We start from the raw sequence: 20,640 nt of genomic DNA on the forward strand, positions 1-20,640 counted from the left end.
TTAGGTCTAATTTGAGAGAAAGAAATCAACTCCTAATCAACGAAAAGAAACCTTTCTCTTTCTGAGCTATCGTATTTGTCAGTTGAAAATCTCTGTCCACAATATGTCCTAAATATCACTTGGTACTCTTGTTCTCATTTTGAAAAGATATCTATCCATATTCTGCATATATACTGGTATATATATTATATTATCTGAAATGTTTAAATGTTTCTTTGATTGTCCTTGAATTTTGCCAGATCTTGCCATCCTCTCCTGCCACACCAGTGAGAACCAGTCCCATAGTATCTTCTCAAAGCCAAGAAAGGATATAACGAGTTCCCAAGGCTCAGTCTGCCCAATAAACTACTTTGATCCATGGTTTATGGAGGTTGGTATGTCTTTATTAAGACTACTGTTATTTAATCCATCTATTATAGGGTTTATATTTTTATTATCTTAACAGCAAAGGTCTACTCTCAATGGTGCAAATGTTTCTTTTAAAATTATTGAAGGATATTAACAAGGTGCATACTCAGTCAAACCAAATTAAGGTAATAGGATTTTGGTACATTCCAAGTCAGGTTTTAGTAATGGCCATAGCATTAAGACTCCCTGCCACCCTACTCAGCATATACTCAAGCAACCACCGCAGGAACAGGGGTCCCTGACTTGGAGCTACGACAACCATGGATAATTCACAATAAAGGTGACAGAGAGTTATGTGCTGCATGTTGCCAAGGAAGACGCAAAAGGAGATGGTGGCAGCAGCAGATGACTGAGACTACAGCTCTAGGACCAAGTCTAGCTCAGACCTCCCTGCTACACCATCCATCCGTTTTTAGAAAGCAGAGGTGCTCTTGTGCTGGAGGTATGAAGATTATATGACTGAACTCTGAGCTATATGCTTTTCTAATCCAGACAAGCTCCTGTATCACAGTTTTGCCACCTACTCTCTCTAAATTTAAAATCTGTGGATTTTATTTATTTTTTGCTGTGTCTGTGATGCTATTTCAGATACTCATCATTTTTCTTCTGTCATTTTCTTAACTTCTCAGTATCATTTTCAGTTCAGCTTATCTATTCCAAGCAGTTAAAATAGTTGGTTAAATTTTAAGAACGTTTAAGAACTTTGGAGCTGTGGGTTAAATCGATTTTTGTAACATTTGTTCTGCCTTCTCCAAGTATTGTACAGGGATTATAGTGCATCTGGAAGTGGTGTTCCTTTTTTCCAGGGAAATCTAATGCCAAACATTCTAAGATGCCACAAGACTCTTTTGCTTTTGCTGCAATAGACCACTATAGCTACAGCTCTAGTGTACCACTTTAATGGGTACAAGTTGGCAGCATATGCTTTCAGATTCTTAAGTGTGTTTGTGCTGCATTCATCATAGATTTCAGCTGTAATAATGCTTCTAAACTACTCGTTCTGCCCTCGTGAACAGGTCTGGAACCCCATGATGAAGGGAAAGGGAGTATGTGCCACTGAAGTAGGAAGACTTCTGAAAAAACATGAACTTGGGCTGCTGCACATGTAATTTTGAAATGGGACTGTTGTGTGTTTCTCATTAACTTGCTTTTAAGAGGTACAACACAGCTTGGACTGTTCCTATATTTACAGCACCTGTTCCCTATTAGGAATTACTGCCTTAGGCAACAGCCTAAATTGTCTGAATTTCATTACATTCATTAAGTTATTGGGAACTTACTGTTGTGTAACTGCTTTACCATTTATTTTAATCACATTTGTATTGTATCTTTCTTCTCTAAGAAGCTCAGAGCAGCATACATGGAGTTTACTCAATGGCCAGGTGCAGTTTTCAGTTTTATTTTTGGATAGTGTCCAGTGATTTCAGCACCTTAGAAATGAACAAATTTACGGTTTGGATCTCAACAAAGTCAGGTGCACTTAGTTTCCACTGAAATCAATGAGACTGAAGTCAAAAGTAACTTGACCCACCTATTTCAGTGGAGTCAAAGTGCTGCCACCAACATAAAGTGGAATATGTTCCTGCTTTTGCATACACAGAACATACCAGATAGAACCAATCTGCTGTAAAGTCAAAGTATTAAAATACTACAAACAAGTTTCTAATCAAATCTTACAGCAACGCACTTTCAAATTCAAAGACATTTTATTTATTTACAAAAATAGAATTTAAAAACTCATTTTTATCTCTTGATAAAACATAGAGATTGCAGACAATATGAACTTTGTGGTGCAGTAAGCGTGAAGCAACAAAACAGAATACAGAAAAATGGGGAAAAACGAGGTGAGCGGCAAGGACTAAGATGAACAGGCTTAGTGTGTGTTTTCTCAGAAGTGTGTTGCAATGTATTATTTGGGGCTTATCCACAGGCAAGTGTTCACAGGATACGGGCCTTATAGTCTAGTCCTCTACATGTCTACTCAGGAGTAAGCCCCTTTGAGTTCAATAGTGCTTGTTCCATGTAAGGGGGCACAGAACAGTGGCCTTAGGGTAGGGGAATATAGGAAGGTTTCAACTAATGATTGCTGCTACTGCAATGGGGCTTCCCCCTTCCTCTCCTCCACCCCCCACCCCAAATTGGCTGTGGGGTATAAGAACAACCTCCAGAAATGCATGCGGGGGTAGAAGAGGGTTTCCTCTTGCAAGCTGAAAAGCTTGTGCTAATGACTGCCATGATGAATTCCTCCCTCAGCAATATTCTTTCTTAACGTAAGCATACAACTCTATCAGGATAGAATGTTTTTAAGAATGAACAGATTTCCCTTCAAATCTAAACATCAAAAAGATAGGCCCCAGTCTCCTCAGAGGGGTTTCTATCTCAAAACAATGTGGAAGAATGCCACTGCTCTAAGTTTTGGATTATCGTCAAGACGAGCATTATATATGCCCCTGTAAGCCCCTTTACTACCAAGGCTGCTGCCTGTAGATCTTTCTCAGTCTCTCTGCCACTGAAATGTTACCGCCTAATACCACTAAGCCTCCCCTACACCATGGAAAAGGAAATGAACTTGGACATCTTTGCTGCACCCACAGAAACAGAGGGGCTTTTCCAGTACAAAATGTCACTCCTTGTTGACTGGTTATAATTTGCTCCTAGCAAGCAGTGCAGTGGTAGAAATTGCACCAGTGTGATGGACAAGAACATGGACCCATCTTATGGGGCAACAAGCCACGGACCTAGGCCATAAGAGCTCTTGAGTAAATTAAAGTTGACATACTGACGGTGATCATTATAGTGTGAATTATCTAAACTTGTCTCTACAAATTGGGATGTACACACATATACTTTTTGAAATTCGAAAACAATTAACTTTATTTAACTCTTTATATTTCAACACATTTAAAATAGTGTACTCTATTTAAATATGACTGACAACACTATACAAATATTTCTTAAATATATTTAAGAAAATGTTTTGGTCTTCCATCTGAACAATAAATACAGGCACTTCTACGTATATAAAGAAAGCAGTCATTGTTTTGAATAATTGTCTGATACAACACAGATGAAGATATGGCAGATAGAGTGTTTCAGGACCTGTGCCTTTGAGATACCCTTAATAATTGCAGGGGTTGAGTGATTTGGAATCTCAGAAATTGCGCATTTTCATAAGGTTCTAACCCTAGACTGTAAGAAAGGCCCAGTTTTTGTAAGCCAATTAACAATTCACATATCAGTTAATTTTATCAGTGAAGTTGCCTGATTTTTTTTAACAACATAAAAGACAACAGAGCAATGTTAAGCCTACTGTGGAAATAAAGAGACTGTGTAGGTCTGATGCCAGTTTAAGAAAAGTGTAAAATGCTTGAGCATTAGCTAAGCCTGATGTCTGATGCAAAGCAACACTTAACCTCCCAAAATACACTTTAAACTATACAGCTTCTCAGCCATAGATATGTATCATCTGATATTTTAAACAGTTACATACAGATTACACGGATCTCCATCACATTTAACTGAATACTGTTCAGTGGGATGATATAACGAGACAGTGGAAAAGGAAAGCCATAAAAACCAACTTTTTGGTGGCATGGGTTGCATTTTACTCAGGAGTAGGTCCATTTAGATCCATAAACTTAAATTACTTGTAACTTAATTCCAAGAGGAGTACTCAGAGTATGGGAGCTGAACACTCTACCCATGTTTATTTATTTTGAAGTTACTTTCCTGAATTTGAGTTCCAAAACAGTCTCTGAGATATCTTATCTCAGGAAAACAAATCAGTGTGTAGCTTCTATCACCACAATTAAATAATTATTATAATTAGAAAACAGGAAAGGTCTTCTAATATTTGAGCTAAATGGTCATTAAATTAATAGTTTAATCACAACTTCTGAAGGGTATGCTTTTTCAGTTTTTTATTGGGTGAAAGTATTGAACACATGACAGTGGAAAGATAAAAGGACTGCATCTACGTGCCATATCCTCATGATGTGCATTGTTACTGATGTAATTGTTCTTTTAGAAGTTCTGGACAAACCATTTATAGCGAGTTTTGCTTTGCAAAACAAACTATTCAAAGTACTAACCATTTAGCCAATAAATTAAACCCAAATTTGGAGAGAACTTTTGGACATATATATACTCAACAACTTAAATCTGGATCTTGCAAGTTCGTCCAAATCTTAATAATTTCTTGGGGTTGCCTGCTGTGGACCAACATTAGATTTGTGTAGGAACAAATATTATCCCTGTGTTTCTCTTCAATGCCAAAAGTCTTGAAGCCTTTATGTTTTTCGGGAGCAAGCCCAAGTTTCTGAAGGCACATTCCAGTATAGACATCATCAATGGGATAGAGTAGGACTTGGTCAGATGCATTGGCTAATCTTAATGCAAGATCACCAGAATAGAGAAACCCACCACCTCCTGCATATGGAGGGTAAGAGCCTTCATAAATACTTTCCGGGATATAGTACTTCAGTGTCTTGTCACGATGAGGTCCAGCATCTTTGATCACATCACCTATGAACAAGTCTTTGGCTTTATCCTTGGTTAAACTCTTCAAGTAATCCAGGATCTGATGCGTGTTCACAAAAACATCATCATCTCCCTTAAAAATAAACTGGGCACCTGGGCAGGTATTGCTCACCCATTTCAGAAACAGTACCTCTTTCAGGGTCAAATTGAAGAAAGTATCTTTGTAGTCCCATAAAAGAATATCTTGGTGGGTTTCACTCTCAAATTTCAACATATCTGAGAGATCAGGAAAGTTATCCTCCGGAGAGTTCTGGCCTAACAGGAAGACCCTCACAATAGTTGCATCTCCCGATTTAATTTCTTTCCCCCAAGACTGTCGGATTGCTTGTCTTCTGTCAAAATGGGGAATAAGTGATTTGATAGCCAGAAGCAGAAAAGGTTTGTGTTTGCACTTGTGGGGTTGGTCCACTAATAATGAATAGTTTCTACATCTCAAGTAATGCAAGAAGTCTTTAAATCTATCTGGCAAGTCTTTAAAGCCTTTAATTTGTGACGCTACAAATGGGTCAGGATCACAGGCATTTGAAAAGCTGCCATTAGAAGATAAAAAGCTTTCTTCCACTGTCATATTTGTAAGCAATGCAAAAATGGGATTGGATAAGCGTTCCAGCTTCTGCTGCTGTTTATTCCAATATGCCTTGTGAGGAACAAATTTTCTCCAGAATTTGGCCTGCGGTATTATAACGTGTCTTTTTGAATTCTTTGCTTGGCCACTGCTCTTTGACACCTCCACAATCACATATATAAAGAAGTTGACCATCATTAGAATTCCCAGCCACTTTAATCTTCTGCGTCCAACACTCATGTCTCATATCTAGAAAAAAAGAAAGAGCCATTAACATCTGAAAAACACGTAATGGTATATAGCAAGATATTGTTCCAGATGAATGCAATTACTGTGTGACTAGGTATTTGGAAGAATGCAAAGCTCAGTAAATCAAAATCTCATCCTGAACAGGGAATACAGTAATGCACAAGCTGCTTACAACAACCAGTATGAATGAAAGGTATAAAACTGAACAAACAACAAGAATTTATTTCATAGAATCAGAGAGTTGGGAGGGACCCAAGGGTCATCTAGTCCAACCCCTTGCAATTTATTTAAATAGTTATAAACCACATTTTCATATAAACATCACAGGGCGATATACAGACTAAAAACACAGCATTAAAATAAAAATGTGAAACGTATCATTGAGAACTGACTGACAAAGAATCTCAGATCTGAAAGGCCTGTCTGAATAAAAGTTTTTAGAAGGTGTCTAAAAATGTGCAAGGAATGCTCCTGCCAAACTACTATAAATAAATAAAATAAATGCTAGGGGGAGGAATTGTTTTTGTTTGCCATTATGTTACGCATTTTTGTGTTTTTATATTGTAAACTGCCCTGTGATTCACGGATGTATGGAGGTATGGAAATTAATTAATTAATTAATTAAAAATTATATATAAGCTAGGAGTTCCACAGGGCAGGGGCACACACATTAAAGGTTTGGCCCTGATAGAGGCCAGCTAAACCTCAAGGGTACCTCTCTCTCTCAGACACATGCTCTTATATCTGACTAGGATATAACCTAACAAAATAGTTCTTAATGTACTGGATTAGTCATTTGTATTACTGGTAAGGCATACCATATTATCCACCAAACTGGAACTGAATATGGAGTATAAAACAAACAGAGAAAGTTATTTCCATGGTACTACCAGTACTTGTAGTTTTCATTATAAGTTTTGACTTACAAAGCACTGCCCACATGCTACATTGCAGTTTGTGGAATAAATATTATTATTACAAGTATTACGTATGCCTCTAGGCAATGTACAGTACAGTTTAAAACAAATTAACAGTATAGAACATCATGATCAAACTACAGCTAGCAACACAATCCCACCACAAGCACACACATATCGCTCTTAGATTATATAACTCCAATAAGCAATAATAAAAAGCTGGCTGAAAAAGATGCCAAGATTTTTTAAATGCTGAAAACAATTAAAAGACTTCTGAGAAAAGAAAGGCTTCTCTCTGGCACCAAGGAGACTTGGGGGGGGGGCAGGAGAACAAGCTCCCTTGGGGAGAATGATCCACAGGCAGTGAATGGGCATGGCCAAATCTCAACTGTCCAAATCTCAACAGAAGAGCACTCAGCAGATCTCGGAGGATGATAACAATGCTTCTTTTGACATTCTTCGATATGATCAGATAAAATATCTTGCCATGACCATTCTAATTCTAAGTCACTGTTGCAACATGAACTTGTAATTTAAGAACAAATTAAGTAAAATGTTGCTAAATAACTAGGATGCTAATGAAAGTCCCCTGAACCCCATCTTACCAATGTTTGATCTTACTCTAAAGGAGGCAACTGTGAAAACAGCTCACACCAAGAGTGTAAGTGGTTAGAAAACTAGCCTGAGTTTACCTTCATATAGCTCTAGCTCACTGGTTCAGTTTTTTCCTCCCATTTCCAAATGGAGTGTTTGAACAAGGAGAGGCTTTTGTGAACTTTCATTTTCATGTATGGAGGATCCAAAAATATTGCTTTTGATCGTCCTAGGAAAAAAAGTAGCACAATTTCCCCAACTTATTGCCCCCTCAGATGTTTTGGGCTACAACTTCCACCAGCACCAGCCAACATATTGCGCGAACTGGAAATTATGGGTCAGGAAAGGCTGAAGGAGTCTGTAAAGTAAGACTTGATGTATACAGTTGATTTAAGCATGCTAATTATGTGACAGAGACCGTTCATATATTGGCACCTTAAAATTTATATGAAGGATTGTCTGTTTAACATTCCCCTCCCTGAAAAATATTTCAAAATTCCCTTTCATATAAAAGCTTGCATTGAATTATAATGCAGTAGACTGGGAATTTAATTTTTAATTTGCTCCTAAATTTTATCATTCAACTGCAGAGACCCAAGGGTTGGTTGTCTTCTGTAGCTGCAACAGTGCCCTTATAAGATTCTACAACTAGAGCCAGTGTGGCAGTGCCAGGCTTGAACCAGAAAGACACAGGTTCAAATCCCCCCTCAGTCATGAAGCTCACCTTGGCCTGCCACTCATTCTCAGCATAACCAACTACCAAGGCTGGTGCAAGGATAAAAATGAGTGTGGGGGGTAGGGGGGTCAGGATGGGACACATCCATCTGTACCAGACTATCTCTCAGCGGAGGAAGGTTTGCTGTTTGCTAAATAATACCAAAACCCTTCCACATGCACGTAGCTCAGGAAGAGCAGCACCAGCAAACAAGAGGTGCCTTTAGACATTTGTGGCCCTTTACAGCGTAGGACACATAAATAACAGCAGCAAAGTTCCTTGTTTGGAAGTTGTAATACCAGTTGCACCGTACAGTACTGGTTAAGCAGCAATCTTTACCCTACAGGCCTACGGGAATGTGCAAGAGTAGCAATTAGAATTTCTTTTTAAAAAATACTCATGGCAATGGTAGTCAGGGCATTAATTCAGTTGGATATCGCACAAAGAATTCCCGAATGCCCCTTGGAATTATGCCACTTGCATTACTTTCATTTAAAAATATTTACAACATGCTTTTCTGCTAAACAGAACATTTAAAGAAGTGGCCACAATCTCAATGATATATTTATATAAAGCTCATGTAGGTAGGATAGATATACCCAAATAGCTGAGAGTAAAACAAGCGCAGAAACAAATGCAGCAAACTGAAAGCAAACTATTCCCAAAGCCTTCAAAACAGCCTTTGGCTGCAATATTATACTCACTTATCTGGGACTAAGTTCCACTGAAATCAGTCAGTGGAGCTTACCGTATATTGCGGTGTATAAGATGACTGGGCGTATAAGACGACCCCCAACTTTTCCAGTTAAAATATAGAGTTTGAGATATACTCAACCACAGATTTTCCACCCGGCGTATAAGACGACCCCCGACTTTTGAGAAGATTTTCCTGGGTTAAAAAGTAGTCTTATACGCCAGAATATACTGTACTTCTGAGTGGCAATGTATAGGATTGGGCTATTAGTGTGGAGATAGAAGCCAGGAGCGAAGAGGCCAGATGTATCAGAGATGAGGGAGATCCAGAGCCTGTGTGCAATGGATGAAGAGGCCCTGCCCCCGTAAAACACCCACTCATCCACCAAAATGCAAGAGAACACAGCCTTTCCTCATAATTAAAGAGTCAAAATAGTCTGTGGAATTAACTACCAGCTAATCATTTTATGCCCAATTTTTAATTAAAGCATTCTGAAGATAAAGGCAAGCTCCATAGCTATTTAAAAGAGAGCAAAATTATTTTTAGGATGATAAAAGCAAATATGCTTTTATCTTGGGGCAGTAACTTTGCCCAGTATTTAATACTAAACTGTGAATGAGGAACAGTGGCAGGAACGTAAGCTTACCTTAAACGTAGCTTGATATCAAGATGGATCCTAAGAAACTAGACGCTTTCCCACCTCCTCCTTGTTCCCTCTGAAAAGCCAATCCAGAGGGCTTGTAAACCCTAAGGAACAACATGGGGGGCTACTACTGGAAGGAGTTGGCAAAAGCTGAGAAACCCGCCCCCTGCCAGCGGCTGTCTGGATCCAACCTGCACCCTGGCACACAACCGTACTGTGCGTGTTGTTCTGTAGCCACCTTCATCTGGTATGCCTACAGGTGTCTTGACAGGTAGACGGTGATCTATACTGCTCTCATTCCTTCTCCTGCATGCTTCCTATACACACACAAAAATCAGAGAAGGAGCAGGCAAGTAAAAGAAGTTAGGGTCCCCACCATTTAAGTCCTCACTACTGCTGAACCATGGGAGAAATCTAAGAAGCAAGACTAGATCCATCAAGAGCAGTTAGATAGGAAATTATAAATGCTTCATACCAATTTTTTCCTCCTCCAGTTCCAACCATTTCCTGGGGATTCCTCAACACCTGGGATAAGCTTTGGGGGGTGTATAGGGAGCGGGACATTCATGCTGCACTATAAACAACCTAAAGTCTTAATGCAGCCATTCTGGTGGCAATTCTTATTCACCACAGATTATCAGGCAAGTGGCTGTTTACAAGCCCAGCGTTAAAATATCCATTTGAATTTTCCCATAAAGGCATAATCTTAAATTTTTCATTTTATCTTCACGTTGTATTTTTATATTTTATATTTGGGGGGGGGGGTTACATAGTGTGAGGAGAGTAATTGTTGTTGATAGTATAAAAATGCTGTAATAAATAGTGAAAAATAAATTAACTGAACTCCAGGACAAAACCACCTCTAAAAACAAAATAATTATGACCAGAATAATTGCCAGGACTGAGCTATTTAAGTGTAAATAAATCTATAGACTGTTAAAGTGATTAATCCATTTGAGTCTCCACAGGAGACGTGCAAAAAAAATAAGGTAGGCATCAATCTTACGGCTGCTTTTGTTGCACACTAAGAAGAAGGAATCTTGGCTAGCTAAGCAAATTTTACTCACTTGTTTAGATAAAGCAGACTGCAGGGTTCTTTAAGGGTTGTGTTTGCATGCAAAGTTAAACCATGACTTTAGCCCAACTGTGGTTCTCATGATCCCCCCAAGCCAATTCCAGGGGTGCTGGGGAGGAGGAGGAGGAGGAGGAGGAGGAGGAAAGGAGAAGCCCTGTTGAACAACTGGAAGCCCTTGCACTGGGCTTCCATTGATGGGACTCGTTGGCTGAATCCTGTCCTATGTGACTTACGGTAGTTGCACCTGGAGTATTGTGCCCAGTTGGGGGCACTACATTAAACGAATGACACTTATTAGCTACAGTGCTTCCAAAGAAGGAAGATCAGCATGGTGAGGGGTCTGGTAACTAAGTGATATGAGTTATGTACGTTTAGTCTCAAGAAGATTAAAGGAGTACATGACTGTGGTCTTCAAATATCTGAAAGGTTCTCATGTATAAGTGTTCCCTGTTGCTCCAGAGAGTGGGATTAGAACAGATGGGTGGAAAATGCAGAGAAGCAGATTTCTACTAACATTAGCAGAAACCAGAGTGGGGGGCGAGACATTGCACACCTAAGACTGGGCCCAGCTTCCTAATCCTGCTGTGCTGCCTTGTATATTCCTTTCCTTGCTCACCAAACCCGAGAATTCTCCTGACTTCTCTGAGGAAAGGGAGAGCAAGGCATTGTGGAAGAGGTCGTCCAGAGAGTGCCAGTGTGGCCCTCACTTTGCAGCACTTCAATACACAGCTTAAATATACAATTATAAACTTCTTCAAAACACTGAAGTTTTAAGAAAATGTTGACATGTATTCTGAAGCAACAACTGTGCAAGCATTCTCTGGGTGACTGCTTCCACAAGGCCTCACTCTAAGGAACTCTTCGTCAGAGTGAAGCCGGGTGTTCTAGTGCCACTGCAGCTGGTGCAAGCAGGTGAGTGAGATGGGGGAAGTGGCAGCAGTAGATGGGCAGACCAGTTAATTATGTTAGCGGACAGCCAGCTGGTTTGTTAATAGCAATGGTGGTGGTTGGCTGGCCCTGTGGCTAGAAGATGATGGGTCATATGATCTGCTAGTCTTCCTCATCCACTTCATTCAGTGCGGGCCTAGAAGAAAGTTTCGCACAGCATTCTTACTGATTGAATTAGGTTTTTTACGTGCCGCATTTTAATCCATGGCTTAAGTATTATGTGCAAACACATCCTCACTGCTTCAGATGGCACACAGTTGGCCTTTTGACTATGAATCAACAGCCAATCAGATACGCAGTTAATAATATTGTATATAGCAAAAGGAAACTTACCAAGTACTTCCAGATGGTTGAAGGCAATATGGAAGATACTCAAATTAAGCAAATAAAAAACTTCATTCTAGTTCAATGACTATCAAACTACTATATAAAATACAGACAGGATGGCATTAATGAGCTATGGCATCAGGCTAGCAAACCTGAATTTATTACAATTTCAGATGATTTGGTATTGACTCTTCCTAACAGAAAAATTGTAAGGCATATAGGGGTGAAGCTGCTACATAAAACTGCACTGGCACTTTCTCCTGTATGCCATGACATCAGAGTGCATTGTTAGCACATATTAGGAGCTGGGTACACTGAAATGATATTTAAAAGTCCTCTCCAGACTTCAGAAAGAAGGGACACCGTCAGCAACACAGCATGAGTTTCATGTACCAGCACCAACACAATTGGGTAGGAAGTGTAAGATTTTAGATATCCACACACTCGTGAAAACTGATTTCAAGTAACAGCAAACTATATAGGTAGGACAATATTATGTATTCAGGTAGGCCAATATTAGTAACTGCTATCCATATTTGGAGCTGCAGAGATTGTGTAATTCAGAGGCTTTTGCAAATGTCATCTGCTAAACTGCCATGAAAAAGAACAAATCTTCTAAACAATTTTTTACACAATAATTTACATATGTGTAGTTTATTTTGTTTTTTTGAGCTAAATTTTATAAATACAAAGTGTGTCATGAAGCCCACAGCATTAAATGGAACTTCTGCATAATGATGTGTGACTATGCACTTATGTGGAAGCAAGTCATACTGAATTTGGTGGAGCTTACCGGTACATCTTGAGTAAACATGCATAGGATCAGGCTGCCCATCTCTAGAAACTTAACAGTACAATCCTAAACGTGTCCACTAAGAAATACATCTTACTGAACTCAATAGGCCAGGTAAATGGGATTGGGGTTGCAGTCTTAGTTAATCTATGAAATCGTTTTAAATTACAAGGCACAGCGCATTGTTTCTGGGATTGAAGCACAAAAATGTATGTGATTCCTAAAGCGTCACTTGCTTTCAAGGCTTCTAGATATTCACCTTCAGATCCTCAACTTTCAACACATGGTCTGCTTTCTCCACCTAACTTTCAGCTGCCTCCACTTCCTAAGACAGTCTAGGTGGGAAGGAGAAACTAGATAAGATGATGATGAATTATTAAATGTCTATACTGCCCTTCATCCAAGGATCACAGAGAAGTTTACAATCTTAAAAAAGGCAAAAAAAAGATAACATAGCAACAAACAAAAACAATACCCCCTCTAACAGTTTAAAAGGCCATAGATTGGCTAATTAGCCAAAGGCCTGAAAGAAGAAGTATGTTTTTGCCTGGCACCTAAAGATATGTAATGAAGGTGCCTGGGGAGAGCATTTCACAAGCTTGGGAGCCACCGCAGAAAAGGTGTTAAGTGTGTGGATGCATTTTGTTGAATATGTACCATTCAGGTTATTGTAACTGTAAAGGCAGCGACCATTTTGCGCACGTCCAATTGACACACAACCACCAACACTTGGGTCCTTTGAGACCCAAAGAGGGCAGAACAAGGGATGGAACACAGTAAGCTTAAGTACGATCCACTGACGTTGGGGGGCGGGGCAGGAATGGAACCCCTGTGCAAAATGGTTGCTACCTATATTATGTGTTTTACTTACCGGCATTTAACAATTATAATTGCTATACTTGTTTTTTGTAATTGTATATTGTTGCAACCCGCCCCGGGAATTTATGGCAAAGGGCAAGGAATCTTACAAATAAATAAGTAAATACAGCAGCTTTCATATTATTGAAAAAAGTTTCCCTTCTATTATAAAAGTGGAATTATGGCTAGCCTCTGTTAACCCGGCACTTAAACAGTAAAGTTATCATCAATTTAATTATATGCAAAGTTCTGTGGAAGTAAAAGGATTGGGGAGGGGGGCAACAAGCAAATCAAGATTTGGGGTTGATGTTCGTGAATTTTAAACAGTGAGGACCGCGGCTGATGAGAGCTATGTCTCATTTTAAAGGCCACAAATTGGGGAAGGCCAACTTAATGCTTCAATATTCTGCAGAGTATTTTCCAAGTGTCAGACAACAATAAATTCAAGTTAGCAGCTCAATCCTCAAACTGCTTCACTTGTTTTATGCAGCTTTAATCCTGGGAAGGATTACAGTGTAAGAAAGAGATACTTCTAACTTTTCTTCTTTCACTGGCTACTGGCTGTATTGTTTTTTTAAAAAAATAATAATTTTTTATCGGGTTTTATATAAAGGACCACAGTTATAAATAAATAAACCAAATAAATAGACCAAAACCATCTTGTGTCATCATTCATGGATAACAAAAATAGCTATCACGTTTGCAAAAATATCTCAGACATTTGGTTTGTGGTTAGTGGCCAATATATACAGGTGAAACTCGAAAAATTAGAATATTGTGGAGAAGTCCATTTATGTAAGCAATTGTTTTCATTAGCTACTGGAGTTTAATATACGAGATAGACTCATGACATGCAAAGTGAGATATGTCAATCCTTTATTTGTTATAATTGTGATGATTATGGCGTACAGCTGGTGAAAACCCTCAAGCTGAAACTGTTAATTAGGGGTTCTCATCAGCTGTACGTCATAATCATCATAATTGTAACAAATAAAGGCTTGACATATCTCACTCTGCATGTCATGAGTATCTCATATATTAGTTTCACCTTTTAGTTGAATTACTGAAAGAAACGAACCTTTCCACGATATTCTAATTTTTCGAATTTCACCTGTAGGTTCCTGGTTTATAAACTAATTTAAACAAGATAAAAGTAACAGTTAACATTCAATATCACATAGCCAACTGTCCAATCAAATATCTTTGTGGTTGTGCTAAAAACTGAATATGGATAATAATCATTTTCTTTTTAGGTTACAAATAAGGCAAAATTGGGTACTGATATATTATTGAACATGAGAATGGAAGTGAGTATCTTGTTTAAATAAAAATCAAACCACTGGGGTGAAGCCACCCTTCTTGATCTGTCCACATGTCAACCAGAGCTTATTTGTTAGTCTCTCAAAAAGGGCTACTTATCGGTTATCTACTGTTACACCAAAAAGATCTTTCTAGTGTCGACTATGTTACATTGTACAGACTGCAATAAATGGCTTATTAATTCTTCGTTGTGTAAACTCAGACCATTGCCTTAGCCCCTCCACATGAAAAGAAGAAACAGGGTTAAGATACACAAAGTCAATCATGCAAGTATTAATTTTTTTCAGCCAGAATCCTTCCAACCCCAGCCACAATGTCCAAGGGATAATATTAAATGCTTGTTTTGTAATGCTGATGAAAAAAGCTGTTGAATCAATGGTATTTGGATAGTGAGATCAAACTGGTTAGAGCATGGGAATTTCCAGATGCCCAAGTACCGGTAGGTTACCGGTAATTTTGTTCCTGTGATACGACTATAGAAACTCTGATTACTTAATCACATTTTCTCCCTTCCTGGAACACAGGTTCTGCTCACAAGGCACAAAATTCAGTTTGCACTTACGTAAGTTAATGTCTAGTTTTCAAGTATCCAATTCTAGAAGCCTATGCATACTTTCTAAGGAGTAAGTCCTATTTACTCAAAAAGACTTATTTCTGAGAAAGAATTCTTAGGATTGCTCTGCCTGTCATTCACCTTGATTTTGAACAGGTTCACTTAGAATCTGGATCCCACGAGGTACTTTTTGGTAAGAATATTTAAGACTGCAGCCAGTAAAGGTAGAAATAGTAAAGAATTTCAGCTTCTGGTTAATTTAGTTCTCATAAGCCCATGCCTGTGTCAAATTCTTAGTCAATTTCTTTTGCGGTAAACCTGTATTACAGTTCCTTGAAATGTGTTCTGTATACTTTGAACCTTCTGATATGCTGTAAGCAGCACCACAAAATTACAAAATTCATGTAATGGGCATCAAGGGACTGAAATAAAATTCAGAAATATTGTTTTAAAAGAAATAACAAAATGATATGACGGAATTTACAATTAGCTTTTGATGGTCGGGATAATGAATTATATGGTAAAAAGAGAACTTTTATTTCAGTAACGTCAGTCAAAATTAAAGACAGTAGAGTTTGAATTAATCTCCGACTGCTTTTCAACAGCTTGCAGAGCTCCTAGCAGCTATACTACTATGAAAAAGAATGATAAAAAGCTGGAGTTCAGCTACTAATTAACAGAAGCTGGAAGACAAGAGGGGTTAAATGGATCACTAGTTGCTTGGCTGCCTCTTCTGAAACTTTTTGGGTTTTTTTCCACCAGCAAAGAACAGATCTTTAACCCAAATATTACTGTTTGCAATGCATCACCATCTAACAAGATAAGCAGTGATGTTGTGAACAGGTAAACACCATGAGCCAGTTACAACTGCTTTGACTATGTTTGTGGAAGAATATCAGCAATTCAATGAGGGCAGCTCAGAAGGGCCAACCCTGTGTTGCACTCTGTTATGCATCCATCATGTGTTCAGATTCTTAGTAACACCTGAATAGTCAATGATGTGTCAAAAAGAAAGGATTGAGTAATGCAACACTTTCCAAGTGTCGTAGTGACTAAAATTACAACCTTTCCACAGCGATGAACCCAAACTCTTCAACTATGAAACAAAAAGAAAAAAAGAAAAAAAAACCAGCCACAAAGACTAGACAGGAGCCCTCATGCTTGTCCTCCGTTTATATCTCTATACCAGGGGTGTCCAACTTCCAAGAGACTGTGATCTACTCCTACTATAAACAAACTGGATATAAACAAATCTACCCACTGGATTGACCAGAGTTGTGGAGCTTTTTTAGGGGGAGGATAAGCCAAAGTTGTTGTTGAGTGAGTGAGTTTGCTTGCTGGGGGGGGGCATTAGGGTCCTGCGGTTGACCAGGTACACCCCATGATTGACAGGTAGATAGCGATCGACCTGTTGGACACCCCTGCTCTATACCCATGTAATCTTATGCTTTCTGAACTAAACTGGGCTACTTGGCTTACGTCCCTTCCATATGAGATGGCCAACAAAAAATGGAAAGAAAGAGCAGTTATTGCTCAGCGCTCATGGAATGGGATCATGCACAATGCAGGTGAGCTTTGTCCCAGTTTATCCAACAACTGTTGAAGAGGTGCTGCAATCTGCTAGTGGATCACCCACATTATACTGCAGGGGCCTGAAATAAAGCCTTGATGTTTTCCATGAGTAAGTTTAGACCTCTGAAATATTTAACCATGCCAAGTAACATTCTACTAATGTCTAATTAGGCTCTATACTAAGCTACTGATGATGAAATTATTTCATCAAGTTTCCCTCTGCTTAAAAAAAAAATCCAACCAGCATTAAAACACTGGTTAGGACTTCTATTTGATTAAATACCAATTGCCTCTCAAGGGGTTTCTGTTCTTATTTTTTCTTAGCTGAATATACAGTAATGCAACATTTCATTATTCATCTTCTGTGCTGCATCTAAATGTTCTAAAGACGTTTGACTTATCTAGCTGTTGCCACCAATGCTAGCGCTAATTTCCAGAGTGAAAATAGTTACTTTACAAGTTTAGCATTTGTTTATTATCCATGTTGTTCTGTCCAATGTACACAATGGCCAGGTTCAATGGCCTGCAGTTGACCAAAGGAACTATGACTTGTTTTGTCACACTTTGTCCTCCTTCTATTCTCATTCTCTTATTCCCACTCCCAGCTGTCTCTCCACTTGACATTCAAAAAGGAAACACCAGGAAAAGTGGGGGAAAGCCTCTGCTAGCACATGTTTGCCCATGGGTGCCACACTAGCAACCCTTGGCTTACTGTGAAGTGTCAGCTGAGTCACTGGTTAAAGATGCACATGAAAAAAAACTCTTTGTGTAAAGAGCCAGTATGTTAAGTTTTTCTTATCTGAAAGGGAACCCAAGTAACCACATTTCAGAACTAAGATGAAAATATTAGGACTGCAATCATTACACACTTGCTACATGGGAGCAAAAGCTTTTATTAAATCAGATTCTTTGAAGAATATAAACATAAAACAACACATTTCATTTTAAAATGTCATGGTTTGAAATTATGTGACTGCATTATTAAAGGTCTAAACACAAAATCTATTTGAACTGAACCCATTAAATTTCATCCAACACTTTTTACTAGAGTTTGAGTGGTATTCAACTAGGTTTTACTCAGAGTAGGCCCACTGAAATCAATGGATCTAACAGTCATGTTCATTCATTTCAATGGCTCTACTCAGAGTAAAATTTAGTTGAATACTACCCAAAGTTTTTCTATTTTAAAAACAAACCCAGGGACAAAAAATGTTTGACTTCTGGAGGTGAAGCCATTGTAAATAGGTCACGAGCTCTGAGGTGGGGACATGTTGATTACTGTCTTGGTCATGGTAGAAACTGTCACTTGTGTTCCCTCTTTAAGTGTGATGCTCAGGTTGTGCTAGTCCATCCATAACAGCAGAGATCATGTATGCATGCAGGGAAGGTGGGGAGAAAGCATGGAAAACTGCTTGTGGGCACATGTATAATTTGAAATGGTAGTGGAGGGAAACCCAGCCAGATGGGCGTGGAATGAATGAATGAATGAATGAATGAATAAATAAATAAATAAATAAATATTATTATATTCTATCAGTTGCTTCACTCCTTTTCTGGTCAAGTGGTAGCAGAATGCAGAGTAGTCTGCAATCCTGAATGACACTCCAATAGTAGAGCTTGTATCCAGAGCCGTCTTAAGGGGATCTGCCGCCCTGGCGCGGCTATCCCTCCGGCGCCCCCGCCATGCCGCCTCTCCGCCGCCTCCCTCCCACGCTTGCCGCCCCTTGGGAGGGGGGTGGGCGAGCGGGGGATGAGGGGCGTGGCGCTGGAGCGGCGCGGGACTCTGCGCGCCCTTCCAGCGCTTCCGGGATGGGAGGCGAGGGCGGCCGGCTCGCGCTCCCGCGCGCAGCCGGACGGCGCGGCGCGGCTGGGCAGCTCGCGCTGCATCGGGCGGGTAGCCGGGCGGCTGCGCGCGGGAGCGCGAGCCGGCTGCCCTCGCCTCCCGTCCCGGAAGCGCTGGAAGGGCGCGCAGAGCTCCTGTGCTCTGCTGGGCAGCCAGAGGGCGTGGCCGGCCAGCTCCCTTGCCGGGAGTCAGAGGGCGCTGCCGGCAGGCGCTGCCAGCGGGGCTGGAGGGCGGAGGCGCCCTCCAGGCCATTGCGCCCTGGTGCGCCGCGCCACCAGCCCCAATGGATGAGACGGCTCTGCTTGTATCATAAGTGTGATGATGGCTGGTTGAGCAATGGCTAAGAACAAGTAGCGTCTATCAGTCTCAGCCACCAGCTGAAGTGCCTTCAAGTTTTTGGTCAGGGCACATTCATCAACGCAGGAATGCTGCTACTCTCTAGTATGACAAACTGCCAGCCACCCTCCAAGCTCTGAAAGTGCCGAAGTACATAGAGATCTCCAACAACTGTGTGGTGACCCCCCCCCCACTCCTTCTCCAGCTCCAAGGTTTGGAGAAAGGCTACATATCGTGGATGGGAGAACCAAAGGCCTGAAGGTCAAATGTGGCCCTCAAGATCTCTGACTAGCTCTAGGAACTCTCCTCAGGCCACATCCTTCAATGACCTTGCTTGTGTCCTTCAACTCTAACAATGACTCTTGCTTACCTTAGGGTTGCCATACACCCAGAATTTCCTGGACATAGCCAGGATTCAGCCGTCAGGAAATGTGTCTGGGCAGAAATTGCTGAAATGTCTTGGAAAATCTGGACGTATGGCAATCCATGTCAGCAGTGTTGTTTTTGACAATTTCCCTTAAAAAAATAGTTCAACAACTTCCTTTGGGGGGGGGGAGATTTTGTCCGGATTTTCACCTTTTGAAATATGGCAGCCCTAGCTTGCCTGGATGGAAGAGAGAATGGTGTGGGTGTGGGTGTAGAAGGTAGCCTACTGTATAAACTCACATGATTACATTTATTATTTTTCCCACCCTGGCCTCTAGCCCTGCCCACAATTTACATGAGGTCCCTGGAAAGTTGCCCAGAAGACAATGTGGCCGTCAGGTGAAAGAGGCATGCAGGCAAAATGTTTGCTACCAGGGCCTAAAGCCCACTGTGTGCATTCAGGAAATATTGCCCAATAGTGCACGATCCTCCCTACTTCTTTCTGGATCAGAGTAGGGGTTATAACAGGTGGGGGTAGGGCTAGCAACTGCAATGTTTGTCTAGGCCAGCAAGGTTAGAACTGCACAGCCCTATTCTTGACTGTTTTCTCTGCTCAGTTATCTCATATTATTATGTAAGTACTCATTGGAAGTATGCTCTCTCTCACAGTAGTTGAATTAGTATCATGCATTGGTATTTCCCCCCTCTCTCAGATCCAGAATTTACATTGTGTTGGTGCCCAGCAGAATAAGTGGTGCTTATTTATTTAGGAATATTTTTACCCCCTTCCTCAGTATTGCTGAAGTGACATTGTTGCTGCCAGGATGGCTAACCTAAATACCTCAAGGACCATCTCTTCCCATATTAACCTACCCAGACCCTGAGATAATCTTCCGAGGCCCTTCTTCGTGTGCCTCCTCCTTGAGAGGTCAGGAGAGTGGCAACACGAGAACATACAGGCCTTCTCTGCAGTGGCTCCCCGTCTGTGGAATGCACTCTCCAGGGAAGTTTGCCTGGCACCTTCACTATACACCTTTAGGTGCCAGGCAAAAACGTTCATTTTTAACTAGGCCTTTGCCTGACTTGATTTAACATCCTATACCCTTTTTAAAATGCTGGTTCTTTTTTTTGGGGGGGGATTATTGGGTTGTTATTTTTGTTTTGATTTTATGTATTTGATATTTTATGTGAACCGTCCTGAGACCTTCGGGTATAGGGCAGTATAGAAATTAAACAAATAAAGCAGTTAGAAACAATAAAATCAAAGGGCAATAAAATAGCAAAAGCATAGAATTGCAACAGCATTATAAAACAAAATTCAGCCA

The 20,640-nt window shown here is 40.2% G+C and overlaps 1 protein-coding gene across 4 annotated transcripts in view; it reads right to left on the bottom strand.

The window, feature by feature from the left end:
- Positions 1-2,095: 2,095 nt before the first annotated feature.
- Positions 2,096-20,640, bottom strand: part of B3GNT2 (UDP-GlcNAc:betaGal beta-1,3-N-acetylglucosaminyltransferase 2) — a 36,534-nt gene continuing 17,989 nt past the window's right edge. For 3 of the 4 annotated variants that reach the window (XM_033145629.1, XM_033145626.1, XM_033145627.1), the window contains exon 2: positions 2,096-5,761. In XM_033145629.1, the coding sequence (XP_033001520.1) occupies positions 4,556-5,752 (1,197 nt within the window). In that variant the 5' untranslated portion in view covers positions 5,753-5,761 and the 3' untranslated portion in view covers positions 2,096-4,555. Of the gene's footprint in view, positions 5,762-9,327; positions 9,350-20,640 lie in introns of those variants that run through there. The other variant, XM_033145628.1, reaches the window with a different exon arrangement.

The sequence above is a fragment of the Lacerta agilis genome, chromosome 3 (genome assembly GCF_009819535.1).
Source record: "Lacerta agilis isolate rLacAgi1 chromosome 3, rLacAgi1.pri, whole genome shotgun sequence".
In the NCBI taxonomy this organism is placed as follows: domain Eukaryota; kingdom Metazoa; phylum Chordata; class Lepidosauria; order Squamata; family Lacertidae; genus Lacerta; species Lacerta agilis.